Source organism: Pezoporus wallicus, unplaced genomic scaffold, assembly GCF_028554395.1.
Source record: "Pezoporus wallicus isolate ANWC-B61680 ecotype Strahan unplaced genomic scaffold, APGP_CSIRO_Pwel_v1 scaffold_6445, whole genome shotgun sequence".
Classification (NCBI taxonomy): Eukaryota; Metazoa; Chordata; class Aves; order Psittaciformes; family Psittacidae; genus Pezoporus; species Pezoporus wallicus.
Window position 1 is genome coordinate 702340 of NW_026641753.1, and position 14322 is coordinate 716661.

General features: G+C 41.3%; 1 protein-coding gene across 5 annotated transcripts in view; it reads right to left on the minus strand.

The window, feature by feature from the left end:
* TBC1D8B (TBC1 domain family member 8B) overlaps positions 1 to 13680 on the minus strand; it is a 33358-nt gene extending 19678 nt beyond the window's left edge. For 3 of the 5 annotated variants that reach the window (XR_008974366.1, XM_057425236.1, XM_057425235.1), the window contains exons 1-5: positions 13484 to 13679; positions 5751 to 5861; positions 2108 to 2226; positions 1255 to 1480; positions 140 to 380 (exon numbers count right to left, since the gene is read on the minus strand). Coding sequence is in view for 3 of the 5 variants with exons in the window: in XM_057425236.1 (XP_057281219.1) it covers positions 140 to 380; positions 1255 to 1480; positions 2108 to 2226; positions 5751 to 5861; positions 13484 to 13613 (827 nt within the window). In the remaining 2 variants the exon portion in view is untranslated. Of the gene's footprint in view, positions 1 to 139; positions 381 to 1254; positions 1481 to 2107; positions 2227 to 5750; positions 5862 to 6908; positions 6928 to 13483 lie in introns of those variants that run through there. The other 2 variants (XR_008974367.1, XM_057425237.1) reach the window with 2 other exon arrangements.
* Positions 13681 to 14322: the final 642 nt, after the last annotated feature.

The window sequence follows — 14322 nt, forward strand, 5'->3', positions numbered from 1 at the left end:
CAAATTTTAATGAGACATTTGTTTAAGAGAACACCAGTTTTGCTGACATTTATATTATCTCCTTGAAACAAGGATTCTCTTCCCCTTTGCCTGAAAAAGTACTGGGCCCAGGGCAGTACACTCTTAGGTAATGTATTACCTCTTGGTGATCTGCAGGGGGTCATGAAGGACTAGGTCATTTTCAAATGTCTCCTTGTCAAACAGTCTCCTTACAGCATAGTTTGCCAGCTGCTCCATGAGAAGGAATGTTTCACTGATGTGTAAAAACATGGAAAAATAATGATCTTCCCCACGGGAGCACACATGAATGCTCTCTGTCAGAATGACATTGGAAGTCTTCTCAAGTTTTGATATTTCATCCCAGGAGATAATAAGTTTCACTGAAAATATAAATACAAGCAGATGTAAGTAACTTCTCATTAGCTGCTACCCTTGTATTAAGAAAAGTTGTAGTCGACAGCACTAATAAAATATAATTAAGCAATATAATTAAATGATAACACACTTGGAAAGGGCTACAAACCGACAAGCAAAAGAACACTCTCCACAATACAATAATTCCATTAGAAAGAATTTCATAAAAAGAAAAACATTAAAGACATACTATGTATGAAAATACAAAGCTTACATGACTTTTTCTTTGCTCTTATCTGAAACTGCAAATTGCAAGCAAACACCATCACAGAAGCCACCCCACTTCAACAGTTTACCGGTAGGGCTTCTTAAAGTACATTGATCAGGTACTGGCATTTAGAGGAACCATGCCCATTAGCTAGGACATTTCCCAACACAAATGAAAATTAGCTTAGAAAGGATCCTACCTTCTTTATGCTTTCTAGTTTTTACATAAATAAAGTTATAGCTCACACTAACAGAGGCATTTCAAACAGAAAAATATATGTGCAATTATCACCAGTGCAGCAATGTGGATTAAGTCTGTGTGTGAAGAAATAACAGTAATCCCCAAGAGACTGAGCTAATACGTAATATGAACTAAAGATGATAGACAACTTTTTGTTACAGGCAACTTCTCTCTTTCTGCCTTCTCTCTGAAGCTTTTAAACAGGCAGAAAACTAATGGACTTTGTGTAGTAAGTTACACAATGTATTCCTTTCCATAAGTATTTGATGTTTGCAGTTTTTTCTACTCTGTGTTGACATCTGCTCCAGATGGACATAGGAAGAACTCTTCCAAATCTGAAAGATAAACAGTAAAATGTGAAGGGACTAGGCTTAGCATCAAGGCCTGCTTACCTTCTGCTCCCAGCAAAAAAGAGTAAAAGCTAAGGAAGTTGGTACTAAGATACAGCCATCCCTGACAGGGCACTCTGCCCTTCCAGTAACTGCATGAGTAATAGGTCACCAACTTCTCCTGCTCCGGTAATCCAAAACACCTTTCAAACTTCATAAGACCTTCACGAAACTTCTCAGGATCTTCTTCTTTTACAAAAGAACCTTTTCCCTCTTCAGCAATCAAACCCTAAAACAGAAGAACCAATTACTTTATATATGCACCCTCTCAGGTGGATACTATACATGCACCTTCACACACACAGTGTAGCATTCTCCTAATAGGATAGTAAATTTTAGAACAGGAAGAATAGTCTGAGGACCAAAACACAGGCCACAAATCAAATGTGCTATTTAAGACTCATCCACCAAATTTCCCACACAACTTAGGCAAGATACACACTCCCCGGTCTCTTGTTCTGAAATAGATGTATTTTCTTCACTTAATTATAAGAATTCGTGGGCTAAATATTTAGCATATATAAAGTGAAATGTTGCACCTTCACAAAAACATATGCTTTCCAGGCACTATTAAAATTATTATGAAATAATTTAGCAACCGTTTTAGACCATTGTTTAAAGGCATCTTGTGTATCATTTATCAAGAAGAGTTTATGTCAAACAACCTTAACTGTGGGGCAGATGAACAGGAACAATGAAATGTGTTGAAGTTAACAGCTACATACTACTCAATCACAAGTATTTAGCATTATGATGCTGTCCTTTGATATTGTAAAAAGGACACATTACTCATACATGTTTAGAGCAAAAATAAACAGCTGGCCTTTACCAGTTATATCATGCGCCTATTACTTACTCTTATCTTTCCCTGGACAAAGCTCGTAATATCTTCATTTGAATCAAATACTGATAAAGTCTTCATAACATTCTGTTCTAACCAGTCCCAGTGTTCTGTTATCTCTTCTCTGCTAGATCCTGATTGAAAAAGAATGTATTACTTAAAATTAGAACAAACTTTAATTATTTCACTGAAAATAATAATCAAGGGAATACTTACTAAATTCCTGATTCACAGAGTAATTTAGATACACGTTGTCCAACTCCTGTGTTCACTAAAAACGTATTTGGTGTACACTGAAAATGTGCATTGCTCTGTTTTTATCTTCAAGCCCTTTATGCAGTTACATTTCTAGCCTATACCTCCAGAAGCATCTCAGCTTTATCAACATTGTCAGGCTCAGCAATGAAGCCTGACCTGGAATGACAGCTCAGCAGTACCTCCTCAGCACGAATGGCAAAGCATTGCTAGACAGTCCCAGTCTAATCATCTAGAAGGTGGGAAATGTGAAATCAAACTCATGAGACTAAGAAGAAAATTAAATCTGGGCCTTTAATACCCTCAGCTTTCATCGCTGGCCCACAAACATCTTCCAGAGCAGAACTCCAGGACTTAGACCTGCTGTGCAAAATCCCTTCCAACATGTGTAAGGATGTAAAGCCCACACCACCATAGCCTTGAAGGCAGCAAAGATTTCTCTTTGGATACTTAAAACATCTATGCTCCTTACAACAAACAAGCAATTGGTGCTTACTTGTGCTCAGTATAAGTCACGGTTTTATCTCATTCCCTATCAAGTCACGCTTTAACTATATTTCCAACCAAAGCTTAGGCAACCACCATTCAGGAAGCAATGTCATCCTACCTACTATAAAGTTCTGCTTATGCTGTAATTCCAAGCATCCCATTGTGCAAGAGGAGGAATAACTTAAAACACCTGTTAACAACAACCATAAGGAATGTAGAAAACTTCAAACCAAGATAAAATTCAGTGTTCTAAAAATATACACCCTGCATTTTCAAACACATCAAAGAAAAGAAAACCGTGTCACTTTACCTACTTTACACTGATTTTAATTTAGGTTTCACTGCAACTATATAGCAAGGAAAAACTTCTCTCACCTGAACTTTCCAGAAATACATTAAGAGTACTCATTTACTTTAAACACAAATGAACACTCTTACCCACCAGCTACTTCTATAATTACAGAACTGTGCTAGGCCAACTTGAAAATTCTTATGATAATTCACCTTTCTCTTTTCACATACTCAATTACAAATTATGCAAGTGGTAGCAGGTAAAAGGCAGAGATGCTACTAGTGAAACAACAGTAGAAATCCAGCAAAATCAATCTGGGACTAAGTCAGTACCTAAAGACAGGTGGCTCCCCAACAGATTGGAGACAGCAAGAGGGAAAGAGAGGGATAGAATTTGCATAGGCTTGAATAAAGGGATTCTAGAATATAAATTAATTGACAGCTTCATCCACCACAGGAATGCTCACAAATAAAATCAGTCAGTGTAATCACACACTATCAATACCCCTAAGCAAGAACACACCTTTAATAATTTCTTTTTTCTTAATTTACTTTGCCAGAGTAATTAAACAACTTTCAATGGACTCCACAGAATTAGTTAAAAGTTGCCTTGGGAATGAACAGAAATTGTTCTAAATATAGTTAAACAGTTATACTGCACTACACAGAGTGGATTTGCAACAACACTTTAAAAAATTATGTGAAGAGTAATTAACATAGCAATTAAATTGCAAACTAATTGTTTTTCTCAGACTAGACATGTAGACCAATTATTGAGTCACAGTACAAATTTGAGGCATGAAAGTGACACAGTAAAGATTAAACATTTTAATAAATATTTAAATGATTTGGGAGCACTGCCTCAGATCTTTAATATCTAGTAGTAAGAACAAAATGTAGCCTTTCAATTTCTTCACAGGAGGAACAATCTGGTTCTGAACACAGAGTACAACTACAGTATGTAGCCTTTTGTTGTAAAGTATCCTTACGCAGCACAGAACTGATAGCAATTCAGTCCTATGGTGAAGATAACATTTTGTATTTTCCCAAGGCCTGACCATTAGAATTCCCCAGAGTGTATTTCCAACATACTTATCAAAGTACCTCTTTGACAGCCTGTCACCACCAGTTCTGACTTTCTCAGAAGCAGTTCCAAAATTTTATTTACTGCCAATTCACAAATTGTTCAAATTCTATCAACTTTATAAAGCTGCCCTTTTAAAGTGACAGGTACTGAATTACATGAAATCACTACTAAAATGTTCTCTCACTGACTACTGCCCTTCAGAGAAGTCCTTGCAGAACATGAACAGGCACAGATTAGCATTACTGCATGAGATGTGTAAATTATTAACTAAACACCTAAAAGAACAAATTTGCATTCTGAAAGTAGCTAACTGGATAAAAAAGGCAGCAAGAGACACAATTTTTCATTTAGGGTGAAGCCATGAAGATTCATAATAAGGTGCTAACAGCAAAATCCAATGTAACATCAGCACAGCACTTACTAGTGGAATTACTCATGCATGTAAGTGTTTGCAGAATGGTTGATTTCCTGCAAAGCTCATATTTTGCCAGGGGCGACTAAAAAGAAGGCCTGGAGCCTGGAGAAGTCTAGATGGAGTCTTGTTTCTTTAAAAACCACTACTGATTCAAAAAAAATCAAACCATGGAAAAATTAACTAAAATATATAGCTCTTTTTCACTGTCATTACAGATGCTCATGGCAGTAGGGTTGGAACTAAATGATCTTTAGGGTCCCTTCCAACCCAATTCATTCTGTGATTCTATGTTTACAGTGTTTTCAAAAAGCCTTAGAACTAGATTAATTCCACAACAGTGACTTTTTAGCATTAGACCATATGACAGTATTATTTCAATATAAGGACAAGACCATGCCCCAGAAGTAAAATAAATGATGCATGCAAAGAATAAAACCATTCTTTCAACTTCTGGAATGGAGGTCTCTTTGGATACCCAGTAGTTAATCAGGCTCTATAAAGGAATTCAGATTTCATTTTCAGGAAAAGCTCAAAAACTTAAAACTAAAAACAAAACCAAAAGGCAACAAAATGAACCCATGCATGGCAGCAAAGGCATGCTCTTGGAAAAAATCACATATTCCACTGCCAAGGTCAACTTTCTTTCCTATTTCATACTGACTAATAACACATGAGGAAAAGAAAGAACTTTCTTACACTATAAGAGCAACAGATATGAGGAATAATCCAGTTCTGACCATGACTGGGAACCTGGATCTTTAAAAAGCAAAGATAGAGTAGAAAAAAAAAAAAAAATTCGGATAAGTAGCTGCTGTTATTCCTACCTACAGCACATTTAGCATTCTCAAGAGTTAACTTACCCCTATCATTCTAAACTGTGCCAAGTTAGACGTGCAGCTTGTAGACGAAAAGATTATATTACTGTTATCCTAAGACAGTACCAAGGCTTTAGCACCTGCAGCAAGTAGGCAACAGGAAGTTGTAATAGATATAGATATATTCTGAAAACCTGGAACCACACACTCAACCTCAGGTTTGCAAATGATTTTTAACCACTTAGAGGTCACGAAAATGAATAATGATGTGAAAGAATTAACCTAAAACCAGATCAGAGTACATACCACATGCAATGGACCAGTAAACTTGGGAGTCTGGTGTCTGATGCAAAATGCGAAACGGGGCGACTTTCGATGTAGAATCCAAAACCGCATCTAATGTTCCCACAAGCAGACCTGTTGTGTTCAAAAAAATGTATATAGCATAGTGAAACTAAGGTTTCGAAATGTACACTCACTTCTAATTTCTTTCTTAGTGAATAGAAATGATACCCAAATAAGGACTAAGGAACTCTTGAGAAAATAAGCACAAATGAGTAAAGCAAAAAGTGCTCCACGAGGAACCTCTTTGTGAGGTGATGGAATTAAAAGCCATTATAAATACAAAATGAGGATGAAGGATTTTGAGATGACCCCCTTGGAAGCAACAGCCATGTAGTATGGTAAATCACAGGCCAATCTGAAATGTAACAGTAGTTCCCAGCCTTCAACGAGCACAAGCAGTAACTGAACTACCTCTTAGTTAGTCATTTACTGTTGTACTGTTTTCCAGCCACAGGAAACAGCTCTTACAAGAGACTAATTCCATTATGTCTGCTTCTTATGAAAATCCCACCATTTTTACACGTGAACACGGCATCACACTTCCTGTACACACAAAAGTTTTGCTGCTCATACCACACTAGAGTTAGAAAATGCCTGCCATCCTTGACAGCAAATCACATTAAATTTAGATCATTTCAAATGCATCTCTCAAAAGTTATTTCAGAATTTTTAGGTTGGCTTCTGGTACTTTTTGTTCCACTCTTTTTCCATTAATGCCCTCTCAAATTCTGAAAACTAACCACTGTGAGAGAATACAAGAAAGCAAAGTAAGACAAAATTGAGAAGCCCGGACAATCACCCTCAGAACAGTTTTCCATGATACACACTCAGCATAAAGCCTGTATGACTACCCTGCTGTAGTTATTCAAGCTTCAGAATGCTTTTGCTTCTCTTCAAAAAGCCCGAAGTAATGAAAAACACAAAAAGCCCCAAAAGACCAGGACACTACATCAATCAAAAACATTACTTTATCAACAGTCCCACTAGACAACACTGCTTTGTCTACAAATGTGATATAGGCCACAGGACTGCACCTAAGCCGATAAATTCTCAGTACCTTACAAACTAATTCTACGGCTGTGGCCACCAGCATATTGTGAGGAATCAGCAGAGTCTCACTGTCTTACCCTAGTCCTGGAAGTGCTCTATAAGCAGTGAGTTTTTTGAACACTATGCTATCAGGTAGGGTTTCCATAACTGTTGTTGGGTGTTTCTCAGCAAGCACTCCTTTTTATTGCTCCTTCCCATTAGGAAATCAAAAAACCATGTTCCCTCAGGCAAGTATGAGCACAGTTTGAGGGGTTTGCTGGCACTCTGCTGACTCCATTCACACAAGCCCACTGAAGAATGATTCATTTTCAGGGTTGCAGAAATTTAAAACTCATCTATATAATGACAAGGATATTAGCTGTAAAATAAAGGAGTAACTAACAAAAGGATCAGTAGCTGCTCAGCCTAGACACTAGCATTATCTCCATAAGGGAGGCAAGGAAACATCTTAAAAACAGCTCCAGTAATTGCTAACCCCTTGCCAATGAAATGCCATACATGTTGCTCTCAAACAATCAATTTTAGGGATAAGCTACCTGAGGTCATTTACTCTCACCCCTGCTCAAAGCTAGATCCCCTAGTTTCTACTAGAGATTCCACTTAAATCCTCTTGCTTCACTAAGGGAATGAATCCAGCTGTGGATACAGAAGGTGATGCACATTTACAGGGCAAAAGGGCTCTGCTTTTAGAAAACACTTTCTGTTTTATATCTGCGTGAGTAAAACTACTGGGAAATACCACTGATGCTTAAATAAATAGGGTAAAATACCTTAGAAAATAAAATAAAGGGTAACGAACCCAGAATAGCTTTGAAATAAGGCTGTGTTCTTCCCAGAAGTCTCTAAAATACTTGGTTAGCAGAATACCAAAATTAGCTCAAGAGACATGCACCAAAATACATCAGCAATGAATTTTGTTCTCAGTTGTACCAATTTATTGCAATTGCTACATGAAAATAACTGCCCAGCATTTTACTGTTTGGGGGCAACACCACTTTCTTCTATATTTATTTCATCAAGCACCCCCTGTAGGAGAAGATCAGGTCTGAGATAAGCTTAAGACCCTGAATGTGCACAGGTCCATGGGACCTGAAGAAATCCATCCGCGGGTCGTGAAAGAGCTGGCAAATGAAGTTGCTAAGCCACTGTCCATCATATTTGAAAAATCATGGCAGTCAGGTGAAGTTCCTGACGACTGGAAAAAGGGAAATATAACCCCCATTTTCAAGAAGGGGAAAATGGGACCCTGGGAACTACAGAGCAGTCAGTCTCACCTCTGTGCCTGGCAAAATCTTGGAGCAGATTCTTCTGGAAACCATAGTAAGGCACATGAAAATCAACAAGGCGCTTGGTGACAGCCAGCATGGCTTCACTAAGAGGAAGCCTTGTCCAACCAATTTGGTGGCCTTCTATGATGGGGCTATGGAACTGATGGACAGAAGCAAAGCAGCTGATGGTCATCTACCTGAACTTGTGTAAAGCGTTCAACACTGTCCCGCATGACATTAATGCATAATAGTGCCTTTGAGGTCAATAATTAATTATATTAAAAGTGGATCAGACAGCCACCTGATTTGCAACATTAGAAGTGTTAAGGGACATAAAATATTTATAGGACTGTAACAGTTCCTTACAAACCAAAATGTTCTATTAGCACAACACTGGTCAGCCCCATTACACTGTGAATTTTGGAAATAGACGCTTTGATGTATACTTGAGTTCTCGCTTTTAGTTTATTTACATCATCATTAAAAGGAGCTGTTTGAAAGTACTGTAAAAGCTTTCCCTGAGTGGCAACAACACAGCTTCATTTTGGCAACAACTGCTCACTTCTACAACCTGAAGAATTCAAAGGCTAACCAGAGTAGAACCAAAAGGGGAAAAAAACTGTAAACTAAGTAAGTCTGTGACAGCTGTGGTGGGTTGACCTTGGCTGGACAAGATTACTGAGCTGCTCTATCACTCCCCTCCTCAACTGGACCAGGGCGGGGGAGGAACATAAGGAAAGGCCTGTGTGCTTAGATAAGAACAGGGAAAGATCACTCACCAATTACTGTCACAGCCAAAACAGTGTGAGTTTTTCGGGACTGTTCGGGAACTGAAAATTAATTTATTGCCAGTCAAATCAGAGTAGGATAATGAGAAATAAAGCCAAATCTGAAAAACCCTTCTCCCCACCCCTCTCTTCTTCCCAGGTTCAACTTCACTGCCAATTTTCCCTACCACCTCCCCTCCAGCAGCACAGCGGGACACGAAATGGGGTTGCAGTCAATTCCTCACACCTTATTTCTGCTCCTCCTTCCTCCCCATGGGAGGACTTCGCACAGTCTTCCCCTGCTCTAGCATGGGGTCTCTCCCACAGGAGACAGTCCTCCATGAACTTCTACAACAGCCCTTCCCACATGAACGGCTCCAGCATGGGTCCCTCCCATAGTGTGCAGTTCCTCAGGAACACACTGCTCCAGTGTGGGGTAAAGAGCTAAAACCATTTATAGGCATTCTAGTAAGCTTTCTGCTTAGGTACATGAAAAGACTCCATAGAATCCTACAGAGGACATCTCACAGCAAGAAAGCGTACAGCAACCTTGAGAGAGGTTTTTAATAGCTAGGTCATGGCAACTAAAATGTTTAGGTTTGAAGAAATGTAAATATGAAGAATAAAAATCATGAACTTCAAATGATTGTTTAGGGGGGTTCGTACCATTAAGTCAACCTGTTAATAAAGCATGAATTAAAAAGAAAAATAAATCTTGAAGGCAATGTGATTCCTGCAAGGAATATAACCAATAGGAATAGCACGGGAAATGTACAGATTTACTACAAAACCAAAACCCGCTGTATAATTAAGCAAAGACAAATTCAGGTATCCCAGCTACAACTGAAATGGTCTGATTTCATCAACACCTTTAAAAGAAAGATCAAAAGATGCAGGTCAGTTGACACCAAATCTACCAGAGTAACACAGCAGATGCTATGTAACTTCCACAAAGGCTTCTCTGGCACAGAATACAGGATCAGGGGAGAAACACACATCAGAGTGAACTGTTGCCAAATTACAACAATGCAGGAGGCTGAAACTGTAAATCTCTACCGCAGCAAATATTTATTCACAGAGACAGGATAAAGCTTCCTCCCATAACAGCAAATAGTTTTACAGAGCATTTGGGTCCAGTTTTAACTAGACAAACTAAGATACAAATACATACCATATAAACCAAGAAAAGCCATTGTCTCTGTGTATTTGATTTAAAACACACACATGCTAACTTTTGAGTAAGACCCTGTTTTTCTGCTTCCTCAAATTAAGCACAGAAGTGTGGTTTTTGGATTTTTTTCTTAATTTTATTTCCCAAGTGAACTTGATCTCATGACTAAGAAACCTCAGATTAATGAATACCGAGATGGGCTGAGATGCAAATGTTCTTAGTCAACTGAGATGTAAAACAGGTTAACTAAGCCTTCAGTGAATAAAAGATTTAATATCCATTTACAGCAACTCAAGCACATTATGGTCAGTGGTTATGACTCAGGTAAAACAACAGTAACTCATTAAACTTAGGTGTGTATCCAAGCCCTTATGTGTCAATCTGTCTGGCCTATCTGTGGCAATAAAGATACCCTTAAAAGAAGGGAAAATTATAAGCAGTAGCTGCCACAGAAAATGCAGGACTTTAAGAGTCAGGGTTTTTCCCTACCTTTCCAAGTGCAGCATATGCAACAGGCAGGGAAAACTAGTTCCAACCATGCATTTCATTTAAAGTTTTCCTCTTCTCATGGTTGCATTTTACTTCAATTTCTCACGCAGAAAGAGGCAAATTGTAACAACAGAAGCAGAAATTAAGCATTTTGATTGAATTTCAGTGAACGATTGGTATTTTATGACATCAAATACCCATTCATATAACTACTCCCGGAATACCCACCTCATAGCCAAACTCCTGTCTAAACTATCACTGAAGCAACATCCTTGTGACTAACACGCCTAATCTCACTAGACCTTGGTTACGGCATGTGCATCCATGTAAAGCTAAGCAGGCACACACCTGCAGGAAGAGAGCCAAGGGTAAGCAAAACCAGCACAAGGTATTTCTGTCCATTTTCATCTATACTGGCCAACTCAGAACTAGGCTGTCTGCTGTTCTGCTCCAAGCTATAGGAGCAAACTGTATCATGCACAGATCACAAATTGGTGAATTTGTTTGTATTGGCCATACAAACAAATTCAACTGCAGCCTTCTGTCTAAACAGAAGGACAGCAACAGAATTCCCAGCCTTCCTTCAGGGAAGTTTCTCTGATGTCATCTATTTTTAACCCTTGGTCTGCACCTTCTCCAGCTATTGTCTGCTTCTTGAAACTCACATCTCCCCTCCTTAAAGTCTATCCAACTTAAAGGAGCCCAACCAAGTGTACTCATCTATTCTTGAGAATCCTTTGCTAACTGCTTCCTCAGTTTTACTGCTATTCAAACCCTGAAGCACTGCTCATCTTCCAATTCCGGTCCTGAGGCATTGCTCCTCCCTTCCCTGAACACTTAGTCTTACACTGCTACCTGCCTCTTTCACTGGTACCTCCCCAGTCCCTCAATGCTGCCAGTTACCTCTAGTCTCACCTCACCAGACAAAAAATGCTGTTCAGGAGAATAAGATTTTACTTGACATGTTTGTGATGACCTCTTAAGAGAATAGCTGCTCACTGGATTTTCTTCTAAAGCAAGCACTAATTTTCTTGAGTGACACATAGCAACATAAAATTTAAATCACACATGGCAAATTATGCTTGCTTGTACCTAGAGGGCTTGAATATTTCCAAACCTGCAAACACAAATGTAACTGCATTATTTCCAATTTCCTTGTTAATCTTTAATTACAATTTTAATCCAGTAACATCTCACTCTTCTTGCCTCTGTCCAATGGAAAGCATAACTTGTACAGATGAAATCTGTATGAATCTAACATTATGAGAAAAGCTACAGAAATAAAATGTGTCATGACACATTAAAAAAAAGCATACTACAGGAACCATCCCATTTGTGGTTTTCCATGCTGTCAAATGCCATCAAGGACAAAAGACTAGTGACAGAAGCCTCACCTTCAACAAAAACCAAAGGGCACTAGGAGGGACCAGCTATCTGTTCAGCTGTAAGCCTAGGAGGATGTTTTTAAATAAATACCTAATTGTAGGTCTCATTCTTTCACTTCAGTCACAGTTCTTACATGAATTTTATCACACAGAAAGACAACCTTTATATGGCTTACAAAGATACCAGGCCAGAGACTGGCTCACCTAGACTTCCAAGGTTGCGAAATATCACCCTTGGTTCCAAGATGAAGCCTAGCATTATCTATCTATAATAGTATGATATGCCTAAAAGAGAATCTGGGATTTTGTGATACCTTCTTTTTACACTTAACTTGTGCCCTCCAAGTGGTTCAGATGTCAATGAAGAAAGCCCCACCTCCAGCTGGAAGGGATATTTCTACATCTGAAATTCATCACCCAAAAACTGGGACTTTGTATTTTCATCCAGTAGAATGGATAAGTGTTTCAACAAGACAATTATGCCTCATGTTTAACACAGCTTGATTTATGATGACGCAACTAGAGAGAGCCTTGAAAACCCAAAGAGATGCAACTGATGCAAAACACTCCAGAATCATATTCCATCCAGAAATAACTTTACTCTGCTTCCCTGTAGCATTTCTCCTTGACAGGGTCAATGACAGATGCCACCAGACTATGAAGGAGTCAGTTCTCATCTGAACAGCTACCACAACAGAGGTCTCAGTGGTAGCTGGGGTCCCTGCAGTGCACAATGATACAGACAGACAAGAATTAAAAATAGAAACTCAGCTCCATACCTTTAAGTTCTCATGAAATAAAGTTTATTATAGAGTGGTCAATGCCCTGTCACTTTCCTGACTCACCTCTCCTGACAAGCTCCATCAAATCACATGCTTGTTACTAAAATAACCAACCAGAAATGCCTGAGCAGGAGCTCATTTCAAGCAGCCACAGACGAATGCAGGAAAAGGGATGTGGAATGAGCATCTTGCCAAAGTAAGAGAGACGCATCATTCCTTCCATGTGCCCTCTTCCAACAAGCTGCAAATCTAACCCTGCCAAGTGTCCCTTGGTGCAAAGGGCTGTTAAGCTAGAACCAAGTGTCGGGCGGCACTGATCTCAGCTCCACGTACCACCCACCAAAGGCAGCAGCCAGCCCAGCCCAGCCCAGCCAGCTGCCCCAGCCCTGCCAGGATGTACATCCCACCAAGATCTTCTGCACCCAGGAGCACCCGCAGGCCCCATCCCACACGGAGTGTGGTGGAAACTTAATCGACCCTTCCTTTTTCCAAGCGGGACGTCTTCAAACGTCTCTCCCACGCAAGAAAAACGGGGGGTGAGTGGAAGAGAACCACATGAGAAACCCCATGAAGGTCAACGCGCCGAAATTCGGGCAGGCCGCCCCCTCTCTCCCTTCCCCACTGGACCGAGGATCCCAGGAGCAGTGATCAGCCACCCTCCCCCTTTCAGCCTCTCCTCCGGCCCCTTCCCTCGTCCGCCCCTGACAGCCCGGGCCTGAGGCGGCCCCGTCCCGCCCCTGAGCCGAGCGGAGACCGTGCCCTGGCCCCGGGGGGGGCAGTACCTGCCAGCCCGCCTCCGCCCTCCTCGCCGTAGCCCCTCCGCCTCTGCAGCACGAAGTATTGGTTGGAGCGCTCCTGCACCCACAGCTTGAGGGCATTTTTCAGCAGCACCTCCTCAGGCTTCAGCCACATCGTGGCGGCCGCCTTACTCCCCACCGCCGCTACCGCCGCCCATGCCCACCGCGCCGCCCTGCCTCCCGCTCCACGCACACAGCCCGGCGGTCAAGCCCCGCCGCCGGCAGGAGGACCACGGGAGGGGCGCCCTGCCCCGAGGCATGCTGGGAGCTGAAGTCCTTACCACCGGCTGGCCGCTCAGTGCCGCTGCCTCAGGACTACAGCTCCCGTCGGGCCTTGCGCAGCCGCCCGGCCCTGGCCCATGTGGCAGCCCGTGTCCGGCAGTCCCGGGCAGCTGAGTGGGGGTCGTGGAGACGCCGCTGACAGACTCCGGGGCTCGGCCGCGCTCTGGGCGGCGGTGAGAGTTGTGTTTGTGTCTGCTCCTGCTCCTGCTCCGCAGGCTGGGGCAACTCCGCAATATCCGTCCCGGGCCGCAGCACACTCAGGCCTCTGCGAAGCCTCTAGTGTGTCCCTAAAATTTCTTCATAAAGCGGGTTGGACGCTTTTTTGTCCTCACAGCCACAGGGAGCCGTCCCATTTTCAGTTTTAGACCAAAACAGTTCAGTTAGCCGAGAACTTCGGGGTTTATGTTTGCACTGCGGTCGGCACTAAGGCTGCTGCTGCAGCAGGAGCCTGGTGCAGAAGACAATTCGGGGAAGACCTGCCACGCAAGGAAGGGAACCATGACCAGCACCTCCACCTCACTGGGCCCAGCACCTGTCCCCTT